This window comes from Cucumis melo, chromosome 1 (assembly GCF_025177605.1).
Source record: "Cucumis melo cultivar AY chromosome 1, USDA_Cmelo_AY_1.0, whole genome shotgun sequence".
In the NCBI taxonomy this organism is placed as follows: Eukaryota; Viridiplantae; Streptophyta; class Magnoliopsida; order Cucurbitales; family Cucurbitaceae; genus Cucumis; species Cucumis melo.
The window spans coordinates 4,114,583-4,138,625 of NC_066857.1; the positions used below are offsets into that span (position 1 = coordinate 4,114,583).

Consider the following 24,043-nt stretch of genomic DNA (forward strand, 5'->3'; position numbering starts at 1 on the left):
TTTGTTTTTATAATCTTCAAGACTTTTAAGCAATGTCACTATCACAATTTCTATGATAGTTTTGACTTGGTTAAAACGAATATTTGATGTTTAATCTGAAAAAAGTTGATCAAAGAAATCACTAGAAAGTTATCTCAATTGTATGAAAAATGAAAAAAATTAAAAAAAAGATAATGTTTCTATATAAGGAAAAAAAAAAAGAAAAAAAGCAAAATGAAGAGTTGAACAAAATGTGTGAAAAGTCTAATTTGGTAAATTAAGTGAAAATTTCCAATTTCTCGACTCAATTTTCCCACTTGTTATCTTCTCCCTCCAACTTCGCTACAAAATTGTATATTTTAATTATTAAAAAAATATTTTTGAAATAAATTTATATTAATTTTCTACCCTACAATATTTTTGTTTTAAGTTTCCATCAACGTTTTTTTCTTGATTTTCAATCCTAAGATAGTTTTTTAACTGTCTTTAATTTATCTATTTATATATACATGTGTATTTTACTTTATCTATATAGTTTGAATTTTAGAACAAAACATTTAAGTTTATGATTATTTTATTTTATTTTATCTCTTTATGTGAAATTAGATAGTTGTGTACTTGGATCTTGATAGTTGTGAACAAAACATCAAGGTTAAGATTTAAAAGAATAATTTCACATTCGTACGTAATAATAATAAAGAAATCATAAACTAATAGGTGTGAACAAAACATCAAAGTTGAGTACACAATTACCTTTTCTAATTTATGATTTCTAATTTAGGAGTCATTTAATCCTACCTAAAAATTTTGAGAAACAAAAAAGTTGTTGAAGAAATTTTGCTAACATGGCTCAAACCTGAAAATATACAAAATTTGGGGGATGGGAGAGAAAATGTAGCAGCAGCCAAGACTTAGATGGAGTTTTATACAAAACAAAATTGGCCTACAATTTCATCAAATTAAACTAACATTAATCCATCAAAATAGGATCATTTTCCACTCTATCATCATAATCCTCCACTCCTAACATAATGGCAGTCACCATTAACTTCCCTGCTTCAGGAAAATGTTTGTGTTGCATTAGTATTGCCTCAACAGAACCCATACAATCTTTCAGTATAGAACCACCTTCAAGGTTTTCTTGTCTTAGGGGCAAAACTACATCAAATCCTTCTTCTCCAAACACTTCTGTTGCTCCATCTCCATAACATCTACTTGAAGCTTTGAACAAAGTTGTCTCTCTCAAGTTTTTTATTGTTTCTTCATCACTCCATCCTTCAGCTACAGACACTTGATAAAGTAAATTCCAGTCGTCCTGATCTGCAACGTTTTTCCAGCACTCTTCCAAGAGCTTTCGGTGGTTTTCACGAAACGAAGTACTGGTCCAGGCAAATATGTCGAAAGCCATCAATGAGAGGGTTGGGTTTTTGGCTTTGAGACATAGTTGAATAAGGCGATCGGGATGGAGGAGTTCACTGTCAAGCTGCTGCTCTGTTTCGACGGCATGATAGATATCTAAAATGGCTTCCTATAAGAAACAAAGAATCAGGTGAAACAACCAGGCAATGGATGAGATTATGTCTATAAACCAAAGTTGAAAAACTAATGAAAAAGAAAAAAGAGCTTGAAGTCTCCATGCTTGAATTAAAAGGGCAGACCAGCATTTTTCTTAATATCAAACCTATGAACTATTTATTTCCAGAACGACAAGTAATTCTTGATGAGTCCTTCTCTTCTTTGATATCTATTGATTAAGTAACTGAAGTATTGGACATTTGCAAAATTTAGATCTTTAGTTTTAAATCAGAATAAGAAAAAAGTCAACAATTTAACAAAAAGTTATATAAGTATATTACTGTGTGTGTGCGCGCGCGCATCATATGAATAAGATGAGATGAAATAATTCAAAAATCAGAGGTGACAAAGACGTCAAGATTTAAGCAGGTTCAATAAAGTTCACCATTACAAAAGAAGACCAACCTGTAACTTAAGTATCTTTGCATCAGCCTCAATGCGCATCAACTTACTCTCATACTCGGCATTTTTACCTGCTGCTGCTAAATAAATAAAAAAAATTAATAAAGATAATTAGGTTTCAGAAGCCGCCAATCACCATTGCACATCAGAGTTCAACGTTACTAACATACATAGAGGATAGATCTCAAGTGATGGAAATACTACAGATAAACATTTTAATCACTACAACAGTATTTCCCTAATATGATACATAGCATAGACTATAGAGATAAACTATTGAATCATCTTGGCAATACACAGGCGTTTAAGATAGAGAGTACATTCCTACGAGCATGTAGGTAGGGATAACTTATAAGTAAGATCTAATGTGTAATCCTGGAAAGATCGACTTTGATATTTAATGTTTTAAGGGATATGAACTATGATATTTAATGAAGCCAGCGAACCGGCCAGAAGATGGACTAGCACATGAGAGAGAGGATTCCATCCCTTTTCACAAATAAATATGTTAAGATCTTGGGGAAGGACACAAACAATGGAAAGGATAGGATCGATGCATGACCAAAGTTGAGTAATACCTGCCATTAAAGCTATCTTTGAGAGGTATAAAAGTCGCTTTCGATCTGCCAATCTTAATTCTAAATTAGAATGGTCAGATTCAACTTCCGTCCCAACTTCAGGGGCCATCACAGGTCCATCACTTTCAGACAGAGCTAATCCATGTAGAGTGTCTGATGCAGAGAAAAATTGATGGAGGAACAGCTCATGAAGCCACAAAAGTTCAGGATGCTCCTTCAGGAAAATCAAGAGTTCTTCATGGAACTCTTCTCCTAGTCTTAAAAGCTTGGAGAACTGTTTATTTTCATGAAGTTTTTGAAAAACAAAGTAGCTGAACCCTCCTTTAGGCCCCATGCTCTCATGCTGCAGCACCATGCCATGATAAACAATCAAATCCAAGCACCATATATTATAAAAAAAATAATATATAAATTTGCAAAAATCAAATGAAGCAATGAAATTACAGAACTACATACCATAAGTTTTCTGAGCAGCTCCGGATCATTAAGGTCACAGCAAATTTCCCATAGAATGCTGTAGCATTCATGCTGTTTTGCAACAGATAACAGACGTGAAGAATGCTTCCTGAGGCTTTCGATCTTTTGCTCCACCAAATCTCCCCTAAAATCCTGCAAAACGATGTGTTTAATATGAATTCAGATCCAGAATCTTGGTCACAAGCACACATCACGCAAGAAAAAAAAAACCTTATTCTCAGCTTCAACAGAATCTTTTATTCTTTGATAAAGAGAGCTGAGGAGTGAATCCCTTCTACTCCAAAATTCATGTAAAAGGCTTTCGGTTTTTTCCCCACGCTCTGCCTTCGCAGTGACAGCTCCAGCATGAGCCTCAAGAAGAACTTCAGTTAATAGTTCCAAGTAGCAATGTAAATCAGATTTTGCAGACATATCAAGCTCAGAAACTTCATTTAAAAGCTGAAGCATGAGAGAAGCAATGCGCCATAGCCCATTCCGCACAACCAGTTGACAATACCAAGGTGTTAAGCCTTCAGATGGTGGATACCATAACTGATGCTCATTTTTATAGTGCACAGCTGCATGCATAATGGTAACACATGCTTTAGAGAGTTCACAAGCTCTCTGGTTCTGGACCACATATGATTCGTCTGCACTTACGACATAATCTAGCTGCTTGTCTAAACAATGAAATACTTCTTCTAGCTCAGAAACTTTACTGTAGAACACTTCAGTATTATCTCTGTCCATTAGAAGAACAGTGTTTCGACGAGCTCGTTCACCAACAAACTGAATAAGATCCCATAGAGCACCTGACATAGGAGTTTCTGAATTAGAAGTCAAGGAGCCAAGTCCAGTTGAACGGTTTTGGCAAATTGTGTTCTGCAGTTCCCTTAACTGAATCATGGCAGCAAGCTTTTCTCCATGCTCCAGTATAATTTGCAAAGAATTTCCTGCATGTATCAGGGCCACATTTCAAGTTCATTAATTTATATTTGATATTTTACCTTCACAAATTACCTTCCCAATCCAAGAACAAAATTTTGAGTGCCAAATCAAGCCAATTCCGATGTGAGTCCAAACCAATGCCAAGAATAATCAGAAATAGAAACTCATTGCCCTAGAATAAACATCCGAAGACAGAAAAAGCATCTAGACCATTTATGCCAGTTTAAAAAACATACCAACAAAAAACGCATATGAGGTGAAAATTAACAAAGGTTCTCAATTTAGAAGTAAATAACAAATATCTACTGATATACTGCAGAAAAATAGCATTAAAAATGAGTCGAAACATACTTTGTCTCAAACACAACTCTTCATGGCACTTCGATAAAGCAAGAAACTGAAGAAACTTTTCATGCTTCTGCTGTTTGTCCATCAGCTGAGTAGAAACAACAGTCATTGACAAAATCTCAGCACCTCTTGTTGTAGTCCAATGTTTAGCTAAGGTATCAACAATTGACTTGCTCATCCTTGTAAACACATTTGTTTCATCCTCCCTATCAAATGCACCAGAATTCTTCAGCTTTTCAAGAGAGTTATTTACTTGACCAGATGAAAGGAAATCATGGAAAAGTTGGCGTAGCAAAGCTTCCGATTCTTCATCTCGAGCCGTTCGATGTGCAATTCCAGCCATATTAGCCTTTTTTCTATCCACAACATCCTGTACATCAAAACTGCGGGTACTAGCAATGTTGCCAGAATAATTGAGGCTTCTAGTGTCATCTTGCACTGATCGTTCATTTGAACTTCCCCTACGTGACAAACTTCGTTCAGGAGGCTCAACTCCACCAAGAACAATAGCTTTTACAGGTATTGCCCATATTCCTGCTTTCTCAGTCAGTACAACCCAAGCCCCTTCACCATGCTCTGTAGATGGAAGAACTGAAGCATCTAATACTTTCCCCGCATCATAAGGTAAGTCAAATTGATACAACAGCGTGGAGCTTCTATAGTAATGGGAGACAGTTGCTGTTCCGTCACCAGAAAGAATGAGGGCTGATCCCGAAGGCTTGCCCCCAACCCTAAGTCTCATGGAGAACAAAAAATCATCATTTTCTACTCTTGCTTTAGGAATTATTACTTGTATTGGGGCTTTTTTCTCCAATATCCTCTTATCACCACTAGCATCTATGTCTGCCCCAAATTTGTATTGCAAGGTAAGAAGGGAATATTGTATATAACTGGAACTACTAATGCGATCCTTACAGAGTGTGGCAACTAAAATAGTGATAACTGCACCTTCTTCATCTTCCTGCAAATCAAGAGGCCAGATCCTTTTCTGACCAGCTAGATCTTTTTTAATGCACAAATCGTTATCTGTACCAACAATTTCATACGACCAGAGCTTGGACACTTGTACATCAGGAAAAAGTTTAAGACAAAAACACTGTATCTCATGATCTGTCAGAAGCAAAAACTTCCTGTTAAATTTATCTGATTGAAGCCGAGAACGAGACCAAGTTAGAGACCTTGGATACCCATCATTCACAAGATATTGCGAGCTACCATCCTCTTGGCTGTGAAGACCACATATATCCTGAGAAACTTTAGTACATTGAATTCCCATAGGGCTGCAGTGGTACTGCCAAAGCTGGCCATTTGAACTACAGGCAAGGGCGACACAAACGTACTGGGAATCAGGAACCGCAGAGGCAATCAAAGAGTTGAATGTCCTTGGTCTATTCATACTTTGATTTCTGTGGGAAGTGATCTTCCCATCAAAAAATGACGAAATTGGAGCTGGCTCATGGGAAGATGTTAGACAGGTAACTGGAGCAGTTTCTCCATCTGAGAAGATATCAGGCCAATACGCAACAGCTCCTGTTTTTTTATTACAGATTATTATACCAACAGAATTTTGGTGTTTAATTGACTTTCTTAAACTTCGACTTTGGCTATCCCAACTAACAACGCTGAGCAACCAATGATCATTGTTATTTCTGCCAATATCTTTGCTATCTAAAATGTGTTTTGGAAGTTCGCGAACAACACACTTCATGGTGGCCACAGGTAACAAGTATGTCCAAAGAAAAAGCTTGTCTCGGCATATAATCCAAGCAAGGGATGTTTTGGCATCCATTCCACCTGACATGCTTCCACCACCTGAAAGGGAAGAAAACCAATCATGATGCAAAGAAAATAGGAGCATCAAGAACTATAAACTACTTTTTACTGCAATTAACATCATTACTTGTGACAAACTGCTGTATAAGACTAGCCTGCTCATCACGCACCACTTGGGGGAACTCTCCAACATAGACAGGCTTAACTGGATCTGTCTCATCTTCCTTATCACTTCTATTAACTGGTGAAATTCTAGGAAGATAAAAAAGATTTAATTAAACATTCTCCACATTGGGAACAAGTTATGACTTATACGACAAGAAGCAACCGATGAGCAAATGAGTGAAAACACCTTTCTATTAAAACATAAATTGTTAACTAATAAACCCTTGATACATATTTTACAAGCACTCTCGAATCGCACCAAATCAACAAGGAAAATCAAGAAACAAGAGGCATATTATAATTTATACTTGGTCAGATTATTCTTGTTCTAACAATTATCTAAATACCACTAAAAATAGCCATCAACCCACTCCAATTACCAAATAAACGGGAATTTAAAAAAAAAAGAAAAAAAAAAGAAAAAAAGCCACCAAAAGGGGAATCTCATTTCAACAAATAACTATTGGATTCATCACCTTGTTACCAATAACGCCCACAAACCAACTTATCTACCACTGTGGATAATGAACCGAATATAAAAACTGAGTAGATACACTGAAATGAGTAAAATTAAAGTTCTGACAAGCTAAAGACATATACAGCAATGGTGGTAGTAATACCTTGCAAGGACGGATAAGCGAGGAGCCCAAGGAGCGGGAGTGCCGGTGCCGGGGCGGTTGGGGACCAGATTATCGAGATGTGGGTTGCGGATGGCTGAGATTGGTGTAATCGGAGAATCAGACTGGGTGGCTGGAGCGGAAGTGCGGTCTGTTCGAGAGCTTAAATTGCGTCTCTTCGTCCCGGGAGAAAACATTGCTGCCTAATCCACAGAACAATTGAAGAAAAAGAAGAAGAAATGGAATTGAGGGTTTAGGGCTTATGGTTGGGAGTGTGAAAGAAATGAAAGCTGAAAAGCGGGAAAGCGGGAGACTCCGGCCGGAGATAATAATGATCCAGTGTGGTCAAGCCTACTCACCTCCAGCAATCCCTTGTTGCTTTTCTTATTTTAATTCCAAAATTAGTCCTAAATTATTCTTACAAATATGGTGGCAGTTTGGAAATTGGATTTCCAAATTATAAAAATTGAAGGTTTAATTTTAACAAGGTTGAAGATTAATTTTACAATTAAATTTTGAAAATATTTTATTTGATTTAATTTGTATTAAACCTTCTATTTTTCGGTATAATAGCAAGAGGTTTGGTCAAAAAATAAAATCCAATTAGATAACATTAAAAAAAAACAAAGATTAATATAAAATTGGATTTTATTTAATATTTTATTTCAAAAATACAGAAAAATTTCACAAACTATTTACCCTCTTAAAACTAAACTACATAAATATATAAATTTTTTTATCTAAGGTTCCTTTTTTAACAATTTTCGTTTTATATTTTTTCAATAATACTTTAGACTATTTGTTTTCGTTTGATTAGTTTAAAATTTAAAAATCGAAAGTTAAAACCTCTATTTAACCGTTTTTAATTTAATTTAATAATATGTTTATTATAAGTCTAAATGTAGATAATTAAATTTCCTCTTCACAATTATTTAACAAAATCAAGTTGTGATTTAAACTCCGTACGTTAATGTACTAGAGAACAAAACAAGAGAAGAACATAACTTCATTCGTTAATCTACGAAAATTAAAATAATTATTTTTCTTTTTAAGTTAAACCCTTTTCGAGGGTAGTAAATATATGGTTTCAACGTTGTTTGATACCTCTTAAATTTAAAATTGCATCAACTATTCCCTAAGCAATAAATCGATATTGCAGTTATAAATTTATGATTTTAATTTAACATTACATGCAATAAACATTAGTTTTCACCAAACATTTGATTGTAATCCTTAAAGTAAAATCGATTACAAAAACAAACTTCCCTTACACATGTTCCAAAAGTTTAATTGCCATACTTTAGCAAACAAAAGTATTATTATTCTCTTTTGTAAAGTACAGATTGCCCAAAAGGAAAGTATGCTCAATGAGCTAGATTTATTCTGAACCTTTTACAAAAAAAATGGTATAAGCTAACTCTATTTATACTGCACTTGGATCATTTCCCATTTTTGAAATCTTAACACAACACATGGATTGAATCAAGAATCCGATACCTCTAGCAAAAAACATTGACGTGATAAGTATTAAGTAACGAATGTAAACATATCGAAACTGGGAAAATTTAGAAGAGCAAGCTAGCCCATGCACCAATGAAAGCAAAGCCACCAAATGGAGCTAAAGAAGAATATTTTCTATCTTCAAGAAGAGCAACAGTATAGCACCTGCAATGCAACCCCACATTCTTAATTATTCATCTCTTAAACATAACAAACAGATGAGTTCAATATGGAGCATTGCCAAAAGGAAGGAAACTGGTGGACATCTCAAATTGAATCCACAGCTATCTTTTGCACAATCATTGTTTATTCATGGCTTACTTTCATCAAGTTGGGAACAAAATAACAGAAATCAAATCTATTAGTCATTATGCAAAAATTTAGGATATGTTTGAAATGACTTATTTAAGTATCTCTTCCAGGAGGATTGGATCAAGCACTTTACTAAGTGCTTAGTAAAGAAGTAACCAATAAGTGGTTTATCAAATGCTTTTGGGTTAAACACTTCATTATCGATCTCTTACGATATATTCTTTTTCATCTAATTACACTCAGTCGATCAAGTATTCTTCGGGATATTTTTTATCATTTGAATAAAATGTTGGGCTTATCACTTCAGGGGAAAAATTGAGTACGAAATGTTGTAAAAGGTAAATCATAGAAAGTTAGAGCTAAAAAGAAGAGATCCAAACAAACATCGAAGATGGAAAAGAAAACGGGTAACTTACGTGCCAGAAAATGCAAGGATTCCAGCCGTCAAAAGGCCTCCAAACTGTCTCAAAAGAAAAAAGGGGAAGAAAAAATCAAAGGACCAAACAAAGTAAATAGTAGGAGAATTTTGAATGAGTACCTTTATCTTATAAAATATTTGTAAACATGTGATGTGAATGAGTACCATTTACATTAAACTATGTATAATTGTGTTTGTACTAATTTATCTATATTTCTATTTGTGTAATATTTTACCTAACATAGGCTAAGACCTTCTTTCCTTTTCCCTTCGAAAGAACCTAAACTTGTAAGTTAAGCCTCAATATTAATCTCTACTGAACTGAATACCTCTAAATTTAAAAACTACAATGTACCGTCTCATTTGATAACTATATGATCAATTAAAATGACAGTTTTTGAAAACTAAATAAAATAGTTTTCAAGAGCTCATTTATGTTTTTGCAATCTAATCATATTGTGAGAAAGTAATCCTTTCCAAAAACAAAAAAAAAAAAAAAAAAAGGAAAGAAAAAAGAAGTTAGGGTTAGACATATAAGTAGTTTTATTTGTGGGTTTGAACATTCCAAGAAACCTAACATCATCTCGTGCTTTGAATTCCACCATACCCAAAACTTTAAAATTAGGGCTTACTTTCAGGTAAGACCAGATGAATAATCGTTTGTTAAAAGTTTGGATTATCAATAAACTTCACCCAAAATGATCAGAAAAAATTTATATACAAAAACGGTGGTGCTACAAACTTACAATGTTAGGGTTCTTGGTCGACGGGGCAGCAAGAAGAGCCGCTGTGTGAACCAAATGGTACAGAGACGCCGTTTGCCAAACCTTCACAACATTGAAACCAAACCAACAATCAAAATCAAATCGAAGAACAAATCAAAGAAATCGAATCAAAGACGAATCAAATCAACCTCTTTATAAGCTGGATTTTTGGGTTTGAAACCATGAGCGCCGTACGTGCCCAATCCAAGAGCTGCAACGCCTGTTAAAGCCAAAATCAAATCACAAATCGAAATCATAATCGCGAAGCTACAACAAGAGAATCGAAGGGAAAATCATTTTACCAGAAATCGCAGCAACTTTGTGCCAGTAAAGTGGGTTCATCTTGTTCTTTGCTTTTGGGTTTGCTTCGACGAGGGATTTTGTGAAAGGTTCTTTCTTTTTTTTCCCCATATGATGACGTTGGTTTGAAGTTAAAACGACCTGTCGCTCTCCTTGCTTTGAGTCCACAGCCGACATATCGGCCCAAGACAATGAAAAAGGAAAAGATAAAGGAAAAAGGGGTCTTCTTCTCCTGCTTGTTTGATTTCATTATCCATTTTGTTTATCTGCAGAACCTGAAGATTTGACCGGCGCTGTTCATCTGACCGGTCAATGGGTTTGACTTTTCTAAGCAAAAGATTACTTAATCTCATTTGATTTAATGAATGAGAATTCAGATTGTACTACACAGAGGATATGGATATTACTCCCTGACGAACGCTGAGAGATTATGGTAAATTTAATCTGACACAACTTATGGCGTTTTGAGTATGTGAACGAGGAGAATCATGGAGCATAAAGGAAATGAGACGAACAGTGGTTTGTCGTATGAAATGAGGCCTCAAAGCATTGAAGCTTCAAATTTTACAACAAAATCAAGCGATTAAACATCCAAGTTCTTGATCATTTTCCATTAGAACAAAGTAAGAGAAACTAATCTGGAAAAAAGAAAAAAAAAAAAAAAAAAAAAACAAAGCTCTTCTGATTAACAAGGCAGGGAACGTAGCATAATAGTTGTATTTGTTGTGCTGCAGTTCAGGATAATAAGCCTCAAAGTTGCTCGCCAACGAAAAATTTTCAAGTGCTCCTTTAAAGATTAAGTCCAGATAAGAGATAGTCCTTTCGTAAAAGTGAAATTTACTTGAAGCTAAATTCGTTGTCGTAGAAGCGAGCATTATCCAAATCAACTGTAGATTTCTCGTCTTGTCTGTAATGGCATTTGGCCAAACTCTTGAGACATATTTGTACAGTTAGACCTAACTTTGGTTAAGACTGCTTAGATTGACTCCAATCCATTATCATCTTCTTTCTCCTGCTTAGCTCAACTGGGTTTCAGTCAACCCTTCATTTTCTGTTGCAGTGTGGAGCAGTTCGTCAGGAGTAGCTGCCGGATCAAGATCCCAACAATGTTCAGGCAAGTTATTAGCTTCTCCCTTCAGTAAATAAGAGGGTACCTGGTGGGAAAACCGTACCATCTCTTTCCTTGGAATCCAACGAATGGCATCTTTATCTGCATTTCTTTGATATACCGTCTTGAATCCAGTTAGTTTGACAAGGGGGCAGATGCAGCAACCAAGCTCTTCAGAATAATCATCAAGAACCTCCACCATTTCATAACGATGCCTCACTTCATCAGGAGTCGATCTGTCCCAGTTGGATGACCAGTTACGATAAACAGCCCAAATGTCTCCACCTCTAGGATATATCCGAATGCAGCCTCCCCTACCAGCTTTTTCACGGCTTAAGAGATGAGAGAAGATGTTGATATGTTCAACAACGTCAGAGTTCCAAGCACGGAAATTTCCACAGGATTTTGTGAACCCATATTCCAACCAGTTGACTGATCCAAATTCCGCATCAGTTTTGGAGTTTAAGTAACTTATAAGAATCTTAAATGGTTTAACTGAGATGATCTCACGAATCAGACAGTACAAGCGAGGCATACCATCTTCTTCATCGTACAGTGCCCATATTTGCTTTGCCTTAAAGCATTCTTCTGAGCGATCTTTGTCAAAATCGTGGAAGTCAGAATCAGGTACATTTATTGAGATAGGTCCAGCTCTATCTTTCTCTAACCAACGGCCAGATACATCAGAATTAGTCGTTTTAGGTGCCCGTCCAGTCTTTCCAACCATACTAACTTGGGGCCCCGTCTTTGATTTCTCATGTGCTGCATTGGCTGAAGAAATCCGCATCTCTTCCAATTTCTTGCGAATTACAGTCCTTGCCTTCTCAATTAACAGCTTTCTGGCGTCGAATGCAGGAGGAACAGGGTTGCGCTTAGCTGAAAGCTCAGTCGGAGAGGAAGCTACAGGCTCATGCTTAACAGTAGCATTTCCATTAGCTAATCCTGAATCTGAAGCAGGCAATGATCCCTTCTCCACATAACCGTTTCTCAAACTAGCTTCTGCAACAACCTTCCTTCTCTTATCAGCTGCATTGAAATCACATCCCAAAATCTCAATACAGCTAGAGGGTGTGCTTGCATTCATATTGGCCAACTTGTTTTTTGTAGCGCGCTTTCCGTTGACTCTTGCCTTGTCTTTCACTGCTGACATGCTGAAATGTCCATTGGTTTGACCAACATTATCAATAGGAACCGAAGACGGTCCATTCGGGCCCAACGTTTGAGTGTAAACTCCAGATGATGAGTTCCACTGGAATGACACATTTGAAACATACTCATAACCATGCCCAGTATAAAAGCTAGTATCTCCTGGGATATACGTAACTCCCTCAAACCCATGACTTCCATATCGATTACCAGCAACATTTGACCATGAGCAGTAAGGAAAAGAACCATTCACTGGGGCAGCTCCAGTTTCAACAGCAATGAAAACACCACGGCAATTCTTGCACCGAAGTTTCTTGTTCACATATTTCCGAAGATACTCATATTGAACTTTACAGGAGGTGCAAACGGTCCAAAAGGTATCAAGTCTACCGTGGGACATGGACATATTGGCATAGTTGTTAAAACTTGTAGCCGCAGAAGCATGAGCTGAAGATAGATTTGGCTGGTGGTTGACTCCAGATCCCAATTGTGAGGTTCTCTTGATATCATAAGCATTTCTCTTGGAATTATCTGAAAGTAGAGCCCACGCTTCAGAAACAAGCTTAAATGCTCCATCAGCCCCCACGGTCTTATTCTTGTCAGGATGAAGCAACACAGCCATCTTCTTGTATTGTTTTTTAATAGCCTCTTTGTTTGCAGAAGGCTTCAATCCAAGAATGGAATAATAATCCACCTCTCCATTACATCTAATCTCAGAAGCAACGTAAACATCAAAAGTTGCCACCATTTGAGATATCCCATCCATCTCTGGAAACAAAGTTTTGGCCTTCAACGCATAATTCTTTGCCCCATTGAAATCTCGCTTGCCGAAACGCTTCTCAGCAACTTCTTTTGCTTTAAGAGCCTCCTCTTTGTTCACTTCCATTTACAAATCTTAATCAGTGAAATACCAAAAACTGGGAGACAGAATAGGCTATGACCAGTGAGTTGTTCTTAACAGCTCATGAAGCCACATTCTCAAACATATCCACATTTCCACGTTCCTTAATAGTTGGCACAAATGTCAACGTTCCCACGGGAATATAAGCTTGAGAAAACCAACACTTCCTGTACAGTTTTTTTTTCAACGCAAAAAAGGTAAAATCTCAGAGTCAATAAAATGGAGAATTCTCATTATGGTAATCAAAAAGAAGGAAGGAAAATAAAAACACAAGATCTTGAACTGGAAATTCATGCATATTTGATATTTTAGCAGCTGGCTACAGTAACCGGAATTTAAAAATCAAAGTCTTGAGAATCTCGATCTTTGAAGTAAAAGAATCAACCAGTCCTAATCTCAAATCATTCGACGATATCGACATTTTCATTTCTCAGTAAACTTAGTACAGTCACAACTACAAAACTCAAAATCCCATCACCGTCTTCATTTTCCTCAGCATTCAAACACTTAACACCAAAACCACAAACCCCATTTCGTAACAAATCCATATCCACTGAAAAACACAAAATTCAGCTTAATTTTCAAATCAATACCCATATTTACTCAATTAAAACCCAAAAAGGAAATACATTTAAAATACCAAACAGCACATATAAAGAATCCATACGCTACAAATACAAAAAAATTAAAGACAAAAAAAAAAAAAAGAAATACCTAAAAAAAGCTCACTGAAATCCGAGCAAGCAAAATGGAGGTGGTAACTATCCAGATCGCCACGTGTACTTAGAACATCGAGCAAAATTAAGCTCACCTGTAGGCAAATCTCACTGTACCAGAGACACTAACCCACTCAAACCAACTTCCTACCGCGAAAACCGAAGAAATTTCCCTAAAAAAAAAGGATTTTCCCCCTTTTTTCAAAAAAGAGGGGAAAATGCAACTGGAAGTGCACAGAAGAGTAAATTAGGGTTCATAAAATTGAGGAAATCTGAAGGTCGGACATGGAAGAATTAGATCCGGACCGGACCCGGCTCTGGCTCCGAAGATGCGGCGGCGAGGAATTTGGAGATAGAGGCCCTCGATCGCCGCCGGTCGGAAAAATTAGGAGGAGAAAAAAATTAGTGTAATGTAATAATAATAAAAATGAAATATAATCTTGTAAAATGGGTTTGTAATATCCTATTTAATGGTGCGTCCTGCTAACGTGCGCCATTTTTTATATATATATATATATATATATATATATATATATATATATATTTAATGTATAATAATATAATTTTCACCTTTCCTTTATTATTATTATTTTTCATTTTCATTTTTATTTTTTTCGTATTTTCCATTTTATAAATTATAATCAACAGTGGAAAACAGATAATTTTAGATTAATTTATTGCTTAAACTAAAAATCAATAATGTAGGTCACTAATTATTTCCCCTTTTAATTCTTTTTTCCATTTTTATTAACTATAAATTAATTTTATCTAAATTGTACTCTAATTTTTAATTCTTTTATAGATAATTATAAAGAATATTACTATTTTTCCTTTTCTTTCTTTTTTCTTTTTTTTTTTTTTTGCTTGTATTAAAATCAAATCAGATTTTTACCATTTGAATCTTTGAGAAAAAAAAAAGTAGGAATTGATTTCATTTCTCTCTCTCTGTTTTTTTTTTTTTGTTTAAATTTATTCAAATGTCATTTTTCAAATGTATGATAATGTTTTTGATTTAATTCATGCATTTTATATGCATAGTTTGTTATAGTTATGTGTTGTATGATCACAAATAACTAACAAACCTTTTTTTTTTTAAAGTTATATAACTTATAACTTTAGACACTATGTAATATTTAGCCTCTATTTTAACTTAATCTATATTCTACTAAAAGTTTGAGTATATTAGCTTTAGTTTCGATTAAGTTTTATAACTAGATATTGTGTTTGTGCTATTGAGGTGATGTAACAAAAACCTAATATGAAAAGCTAGTTGTGTTGTTTAGTTTGAGTAGGGAATGTGTTTTGTATTATGATATTTTTATTACGATGAGAATTTAAATTTGGTTTTAAAGTGTCATGTGATTGAGTTTTTGCAAAGAAATAGAATAAAGAACTCATAGACTTTTTTATATATAATCCAAAACTATTAGTAGTCTCGAGGAAACTCTAAACAAGTGCATGCAATTTTGTTTTAGGTCATATGTAGTACTATCGACTATCATTAAACACTTTGCAAGTGTGAAACTCTCATCGACTTTGAGGTAGACGACTTCCTTCTTGAGAATTAGAGAACTACTGAACTTTCTTTTCTTGGTTCTACATGTAACCTAAACTACACACGTTATCTTGAGGGTACTTCTCCTGTAATAGTTTAGCAACATTGAAAAAACAAGCATGTTCTTTCTAGGTTTTGTGTAAGCTAGTACCACATACACATCATTAAATAACACTTTTGTGAGTGTAGAATGTCCCTATTGATTTTGTAGGTAGACAACTTCTTGCTCGAGAATTAGAGAACCACTGAACTTCCTATAATCAAACCACTGATCTTGTAAATTCCTCTTTTATCTTTTTTACATGTTGGATATGATAGAACCGTACCGTTGTTTTTTCATTTAAAGTAAGGACCACGTTAGAAACTAAATAAGAATAAAAATAAAATACCAAGTTTTTTTTATAAGATAAATTATCTTGAAATTACTATGGAGAAACTTTAACCTACATCTATGGTTCTTTGTATCATCATTAATGCCTCCTATAACACAAACAATAAGAATGCATTAAATAGGTCACTAATGAGAGCCTTACCTATTAGAGATTCTTTTAATAATTAATAATATAATTAATTATGAATTTAGTTCATACCAAAACTCAAATTTTCAATTTTATTTAATTTTCAATAATCATTGATATCATTGGTGTGAAACACACCTCTAAATTTACTATTCTATTTCCTACCTTATTTTCTGAAAAAAAAAATTATTTTTAGAAAATTAGAAACATTGTTTTAAAAATTATACTAAAAACTTGAATATATTAAAATATGAAAAATATATCAAATAAATAATCATAATACTTAACAACCAAAAATCATTTGATAATATATCATATAGTTCATAGCCAAGTAATGTAGTCTAATCCATAAAAAAATTTATCACATAGTTTTCTTTAAATAACAAAGTCACCATTTCTATCATTTCATTAAGAAAAAAAAAACAATTTATATCCACAGTAATCTTTTAAGGAAAAATGTTATAGTGTGATCGATAGTTTTTCATAATTCAATCTATTAGAGACACATTTCAAATGTATTTGGAATTTGTATATCTATGCGTTATTAGGAGATATATAATTTAGTATTTAAAACTCCGTAACAATTTAGTTTCTAAATCTTAACATTGTTGTTATCATCATCACCATTACTACTATTACGATTAAGACATTATCGTCATTTATATCGATCTAGTTTATCGACCAACATATATGTAAGAAGTCTCACTCAATCTTAAGAATTTATTCGCAATAGAAACCAAATATTACTAATTTTTTCGTATCGGAACTAAACGATCACATATCAAAATTCAAGGATCTAGGGGTGAACATTCGAATAGCAAAAAATCGAGCCGTTTCCTAAGACCAAACCGAATACTTAATGAAACCGAAAAATTCGGTTCGACCCAATTTAAAGAAATTTAAAACCGAATTAAAAATAGAATCAAACAATTTTTAACTATTATATATTTATTTTTATATTTATATATAAAAGAAGAGTAAAACTAAATTAAAAATGAACTACTTTTAATTTAAAGAACAATACCGAATTTAAAACCGAATCAAATTATTCTTAAAATGTTTTAAAATTACCAAAACTAAACTTTAAATCAAACCGAACCACACAAATATGATTCAGTTCGATTCGGTTTGAACCAATAAATCAACTTAGTTCGACTCGATGACCGAACCGAACCGAACCAAACTATTTCCACCCATACAAGAATCAATAAAATAAATAGTAGAACAAAAAGAAAGTATGCATGTAGATGACTCATAAACTTAACTCCTAGTTAGTCGAGAAAGTTGGACAATGGTGGCACATGAGATATCCATTGATAGAGGTATGTTTTAATATTTAAAAGTGACGATGAATAGCATAAAATTTATGTTTGAAAGCTAAAAATAAGATCATTTTTCTTGGATCTTTCTCTAACTTTCCTTCCCTCGAACCTCCCTTGTCCTGCTTTAGAATTTTTAGTTAAACATCCTTTCAACTTCAATCTACGTATGTGTTAAGTGTTTTTTATCTAATCTGATCTCTTAGTCTTACTTTGATGTTGATCTGAGTTGAGTTAGGTTAAATTATTTTATCCTCTTGATGCAACTCTTAAACTTAAGTTGAAAATACACTTTGATTCTTAAGCTTAAGATTTGTGTCTATTTAGTTCATAAAGTTTTAAAATAAACATTTTTGTCGTTCAAATTTGAAAAGATAACTTCATTAACCGAAAAATAACATATCATAATGATTAAGCAAATTTGTAATGCAATGAGGTGACCATTTGTATTGATTTTTCATTATTAGGAGGAATTTTCCTTTTCTTTTTTCTCTCTTTTTGTCTCTCTCCCTCCATTCCTATCTCTTTCTCTCCCCCTCCCATCTCTCCTATGAAAAATGGTGTATAAAAATACCAACTTTACTTGGACATGTTCTAAAATGGTGTTTTCAAATTTATAACTCAATTTTAATATGTAACAATTTAGTCCTTTTTTTTTTAGTTTGTGATTGATAGTAATTTACGAAAAAATATATTAGTATGATTTTAATGAAATTTCTTATGCAACAGTTGATAAACTAATATGAAATCAAATTTACATAATTATAAATGGAAGATTATATTAGACGACAAAAAAATTTAGAAAATAACAATCTATGACACTTTTTTTTACGTTGCGTAATTATATATATCAGACGATTATCATAAAGTTGTAAAAGGGTTATCAATTTTTAAATTTGTTATTTTTGCAACTTAGAAAATGTGTGACATGGATTCTATTATCATAATTTTTTTTTTTTGCTATTTTTGTAAACGTTCCATTATAAAATAAAGTAGTACGCTTAATTTTGATTGAAAATTTCACACACTAAATCATTACAAATTTTAAAGTATGTGAACTTCTTAATGGTCACTTATTAAAGTACGAAGGCTAAATTGTTACAAATTTAAAAATATACGAACTAAATCTTTACTAACAAGTTTAAAAACTAAATTGTACTACTTGTTGGTAATAACTATTATTGTACGGATTTATATTTGATGTTTGAATTGAAAATTAATTATTATTATTATTATTATTATTATTATTATTATTATTATTATTATTATTATTATTATTATTATTATTATTATTATTATTATAAATATTGTAACCGCTCTATGGTTATAATGATATATTTAATATATTTTATAATTCTAAAAACATTATTCTTTTTGCATATATATTTTAAAGAAAAGATTTTGGGGCGTGGAATTCTCACCAAAAATTCTAATTACTTTCTTTGAGCAATTTCTTCTCTGATTCCACTTCTGCACACTTGAGTTGGAAAGTTGTATTAATCTTGTGAAGCAACCGACATATGTGAGTGCACGCTTGAGTTGGGGAGTTGTGTTAACAGGAGCAATTGACATATGCGATTTAGCACTGAAGTTACACCGAATTTTGCTTTCAAGACAGTGATTTGACACGGTATGACAACGATCAACATTTGATTCCAACGATATTTACAATAGCTTAGGACCAAAAATATTTTTTTTAACCCACCCTTAAGAAGTGACCATTTTATTTTTAACCTTACTTTCATAATTTTAATAACAAACTTGATACACAATAGAAAAGTTCTTTAAACACATATTTATGGCTGCATTTTATGAAATTTAGTGAACAAATTCTGTCTAGCTAAAGTATATATCGATAAAAGGAATGAGATAGAAATCCAAATAATTGAACCTAAATGGTCACCTCTTAATTGTATAAGAATTAAAAAGAAAAAGATTGTTTGTTTTCAAAGAATGGACACACAAATGACCAAATGTTAGAGTTAATATGACTATAATTAAGTTTTGGAAGTATAAAGATCGAAATGAACAAAAAAAAACCGAAAAGTATCAAAATAATATTTTAAACTTATTTTTATAGAAAAGAAATATAGGAAATAGAAACAGAAAAGTTTTTTTGTTCTTTTGTTTTTTACTTTGACACAGTTAAGTTTAAGTTCTTCTGTGTTGATGGCTATGGAGGGAAATAGAAGACAAAGGGTACTGAAACTCAAGCCATTCTTTAGGGATTTATGCTTATAGAGACTTTGAGATGCTTTGAAAATGTGTTTTTAAAGTGAAACATTTGTATAAATACTTTTAGAAGAAGTGGTGCTATATTCACTTCAGTGCTTAAAACACTTTTTACTATTCTAGAAAACATCACAGAACTCACTTATCATCTCTAGCTACAAGGTGGAAAAACAAGAACTTTATCATCTCTTTCAATTGTTTGTTCTTCTTTTCACCTTTATCTTTGGTTGTGCAAACTCTATAAATCCTCAAAAACCATGCTTCCCTTCTCTTGATTACATAAATCCCAGCTATCATTCCAAACAATACCCCACAACGCTATCCAATCAACACTATTTTTCCAACCAAAATCAAACAAAGACGCTTCTCTTCTCTTTGTCTTTGGCCTCATATTCCCCACATTTCTTCCCCAATGGCTTCCCACAGAATCCTTCACTTCCCTCGTATGAACTCCTTTCAATGTTGTTAAGCTGATTCCCTTCTGGTATTAGACCCAAGAGTTTATTTTGGGAACAGTAAAAGTTGGAAGGAAAGTGAGCTGAGCCAATGTTTCTGGAATCTCCCCTGAAAGCTTGCTGTTTGAAAGATCCAAAGATTCAAGCTGTGTTATGTTCCCTAAAGACGGTAGGATTCGACCACTAAGTGTATTGTGAGACAGACCGAGAGAATGTAGACCCTTTAATTCGCCAATTTCATCTGGGATTTCGCCTTCAAATCTGTTGCTTGAGAGATCCATACTGGTGAAAGCCTCTTGAATCTTGGAGAAGCTTCTCTCATAGCCTTTATTGATTATGGTAATCGAGTAATAATACTCAAGTGCCCAAGCATAATTTGCAAAAAAGAAACATGTACTATTTGCTTTCATATTTGATGATTTGGTAGTTGGGGTAGTAATAATCTTCATGGCATTCCAATTACTGATGCTTTGAGTGGCAGGTTACCTGAAAAGTTAATATAAGAAAGATCAATAAAGTGCAATCTTCGATATTCCCGTAGAATTGATTGGATTGCAGCCTTAGGAGTCTCAATTCTAGAAGAGCTTCCAACCAAAAGGGGAAAACATCAGTTAGTTGATTGTGACTGAGGTCTATGTTTTCCAACATTTGACAGTTTGCTAAAGATCTTGGAGCTTGATCCTGAAATTGGTTTTGCCTGAAATCAATTGCTCGTAGATTGATTTCGCTGATGAACATGTCAGGAATGCTTCCATGTTATCGCTCAGTCTAAGAACTTCCAAAGAAGTGAAATTCCCCATACAACCAGGAAGCAAACCACCAATGGAGTTACCAGAAATGTCAAGGTAAATAAGAAAACTCAAGTTTCAAAGTAAAGATAGAACATCATACATCATTTTTAATTTGGCTGATATATGGCAAGACCCAAATATGCAAGTTTGGTTTGCATACCAACCCAAGACAGTGTTGCATCAGTGAAATAATTGGAGCTGAGATGAAGGAAGTTTAACTGAGTGAGGTCTTTGAAGGAAACAGAAATTTGGCCACTGAATTTGTTTGAATGAAGGACTAATATCTTGAGATGAGTGAGGTTTCCAAGTGAAGAAGGAATAGTCCCTGAGAAGTTGCATCCTGATACATCAAACACATTATAGGAATGTAGATTTCTACATGTGTATTAAACCAAAGTTCCCTATGCTATTCTTTGTATTACATCAAGAGTGCTATATCTTTATATGTGTAAGAAAAGAAAAAACAGAAAAAACAAAACGGTAAGATAGAGCATTAGTGTTCTTCAACGTTCTTCAATTGTCTAGCCAATTCAGGGTCTCTCCTTCACCTTGAGTCCTCCCAGTTTTTGAGCATTCAAATTTTGAAGGTCTTTGCAAACCAATCTTGCTTCCTTGTAAGCATGAAGTTTCCCAATCATTCCAACAAACATTCCTCATCCATATCCAATCAACACTGTCCACCCAATGGGAAGATCATATCCTTCATCTTCACCCTCGTTAGAGCCTGTTGAAGGTGGCTTTAAATCCCCACATTTTTTTGACAATGGATCTCCACATAATCCCACGTTCCCGGCATAGGAGCTGTTGTCAACATTGTTAAATTGGTTGTCTTGCGGCATTGGACCAGAGAGATTGTTGTAAGAAATGTTAAATACTGCAAGGAAATCAAGTTGTGAGTGTTGTTGAGGAATTTGTCCTGAGAGTTGGTTGTGTGATAGGTCCAAAGATTCAAGTTGAGTCATATTCTCCACCAATGATGGGATGGAGCCAGTAAGTGCATTGTGGGAAAGGTTGAGAGATTGAAGACGTTTTAGATTGCCGATAAGATTTGGTATTTCGCCTTCAGATTTATTGCTGAAGAGATCGAAACTCACAAAAACACTCTTGGATTCTTGAGTAGTCTCTCTTATTACCTTTGATGGTTAACGTGGTGGAAAAGAAAAATTCAAGAGCCCAAACATTGTCGATTGATGGGAAGGTTACCTACGTGTTTCAATACGTCAACACTGTCGTGTTCGAAATCTCCATTCCTTTTGAACTAGTTATATACTTCAAAGGGAGATTACCCGAAAAGTTATTGTAGGAGAAATCGATAATTCGTAACATGGGGACTCGGTATTGGTTTTAGGCTCTTCAATTTTTCCATGGAAGTGGTTCGACCGAAGTATTAGAAGTCTTAACATTGGAAGTCTTCCAATCCAAAAAGGAAAACAAACAGTAAACTGATTATCACTCAAGTAAATCATCTCCAAAATCTTGCAATTGGCCAACGATCTTCAAGAAATGTTGGAATCTGACTTAAATTGCAGGACCCAAGTCGTAGAAGATTGAACTTAGGAAGAGTTGCATTTTGGTTATCGACTTGATCGTTGAGAACTGTTAATTCATTGGCAGTTAGGTGAAGCTCAGTAAGGTTCCCAAGTTTCAAGAACATCCTTAATTCCACAGTCCCATTCAAGTGATTATAATGAAGGTAAAGATCCTTCAGATTGGTAGACTTTGAGATTGAACCACTCAACTTGTTTGTTCCATACAGATAAAGATCAGTTAACTGGGCAAAATTTCCAATACAAGATGGAACCTCACCTGAATCCATTTTCACCCAAAAGAAGCTGTTCAATCTTAGTCAAATTTCCAAGAGAAGGCATAAGAGTACCACTTAAACCAATCCTAGAAAGACCCAAGAAAACAAGCTTGTTCTGTTACCAACCCAAGACAAAGTTGCATTACCAAATCATTATAGCTAAGAAACAAACGATTCAACTCAGTTAAGCGTTCGAGTGATGGAGGAATTCGACCACTACTACAGTCGTTTAAATGAAGTTCCAACTCGTGTAGTCCAGTAATATTACCAAGTGAGTCAGAAACTATCCCAGAAAAACTACAATTTCCTAACTTCAAATAAGTCATGGACTTGAGATTTTCAATGGAAGAAGGTATTTCGCCATGAAATGAACTTTCTTCAAACCATATCCTTCGAAGAGAACTATTAAAGTTAAACTCAGCGAAGGTACCAAAGAGATTTGGATTGTAAGGAAGAACAAGATGTTGCAAAATTTGGTAAATGAAAGATTCTCTGAGGAAAATTCCCACTCAACTTACACTCTCCTAAGCTAACAGACACCAAAGAACACATATTTGCAAGAAAATACAGAAGATAAATTAACCCTACTCAAACGCAAAGTCTCTAACTTAGACAACCTCGAAATTGCCGATGGGATTTGTCCAAAAAGCCTAGAATTGTCAAGATCCAGCTGCCTCAAATCAGAAAGTTGTCCAATGCCTGAAGGGATTTGAGAGAGGTTGAAGCTGCTGTCAGAGAGATTAGTGTTTAAGAGATGAACAAGTTCAAAGAGGTGTTGTTAGAGTCGATAGAACATAAAGACAGCCACCGGCAAGGTTAATTCCAACAACATTTCCGGTCTGCTTACTAGGTAAATTTAACTAAATATTATATCTAACACTTCTCAGAAAATAACATTTGCAAGAGTTTGAAACCACCTTCTTGAACTAACTGCCATACTATTTTAAATCACCCATAAATCCAAAAGCATAAGATGCCATCTTATGAACAGCAGTCATATGGTTGGTTCACCTTCAACGCCTCGAGAAGCAATCTTTGGAAGAGAAGCTGAGGAAATATGGATCAGAAATGAAGGTTTTCTTGAACTGTAACAGAGCATATCTGTCTGAAGTTTGACATGTAGCTGCTGATGAAGAGTGGATGAAGAACAGCAAGAATTCTAGAGTGAAAAATACTATAAAAATATAATCTTTTTAGACAATTCAAACATACCCATAACTTTTAAGCGTATAAAAACAAATAATTAATCAAACTAGATCAATTATTATTGGAATGGATGGAGACTAAGTAGGTACCAAAATGTGAACACAAAGGGAGTTTTCTCGTTCACATTTGCAACACACGGTAGCTTTGCATACTTTAT

The 24,043-nt window shown here is 34.2% G+C and overlaps 3 protein-coding genes and 1 long non-coding RNA gene across 8 annotated transcripts; all 4 read right to left on the reverse strand.

Annotated features, from left to right (window-relative positions):
• Positions 1-802: 802 nt before the first annotated feature.
• Positions 803-7,197, reverse strand: LOC103500520 (nuclear pore complex protein NUP133). Of its 5 annotated transcripts, none has more exons than XM_017047325.2 (8): positions 6,845-7,197; positions 6,187-6,311; positions 4,290-6,098; positions 3,222-3,943; positions 2,991-3,143; positions 2,535-2,877; positions 1,960-2,030; positions 803-1,507 (listed from the first exon to the last, which is right to left on the reverse strand). In XM_017047325.2, the coding sequence occupies exons 1-8, from the start codon at positions 7,036-7,038 to the stop codon at positions 950-952; spliced, it is 3,975 nt and encodes a 1,324-aa protein (XP_016902814.1). In that variant the 5' UTR covers positions 7,039-7,197; the 3' UTR covers positions 803-949. The 5 variants fall into 5 exon arrangements, with proteins under 5 accessions (XP_016902814.1, XP_008462081.1, XP_008462080.1 ...); XM_008463859.3 differs by having other exon boundaries at positions 1,960-2,033; positions 6,845-7,196; XM_008463858.3 differs by having other exon boundaries at positions 1,960-2,036; positions 6,845-7,196.
• A 925-nt stretch (positions 7,198-8,122) lies between these two features.
• Positions 8,123-10,510, reverse strand: LOC103500518 (uncharacterized). The gene is made up of 5 exons (XM_008463856.3): positions 10,138-10,510; positions 9,985-10,055; positions 9,818-9,898; positions 9,070-9,113; positions 8,123-8,506 (listed from the first exon to the last, which is right to left on the reverse strand). The coding sequence occupies exons 1-5, from the start codon at positions 10,310-10,312 to the stop codon at positions 8,407-8,409; spliced, it is 471 nt and encodes a 156-aa protein (XP_008462078.1). The 5' UTR covers positions 10,313-10,510; the 3' UTR covers positions 8,123-8,406.
• A 145-nt stretch (positions 10,511-10,655) lies between these two features.
• On the reverse strand, positions 10,656-14,445 carry LOC103500519 (uncharacterized). Its single transcript, XM_008463857.3, has 2 exons — positions 14,005-14,445; positions 10,656-13,457 (listed from the first exon to the last, which is right to left on the reverse strand). The coding sequence occupies exon 2, from the start codon at positions 13,273-13,275 to the stop codon at positions 11,152-11,154; it is 2,124 nt and encodes a 707-aa protein (XP_008462079.1). The 5' UTR covers positions 13,276-13,457; positions 14,005-14,445; the 3' UTR covers positions 10,656-11,151.
• A 5,218-nt stretch (positions 14,446-19,663) lies between these two features.
• LOC103500516 (uncharacterized) lies at positions 19,664-24,017 on the reverse strand. The gene is made up of 2 exons (XR_007821359.1): positions 23,598-24,017; positions 19,664-20,571 (listed from the first exon to the last, which is right to left on the reverse strand). It is a non-coding gene; the product is annotated as an uncharacterized LOC103500516 (long non-coding RNA).
• Between the last annotated feature and the right edge of the window lie 26 nt (positions 24,018-24,043).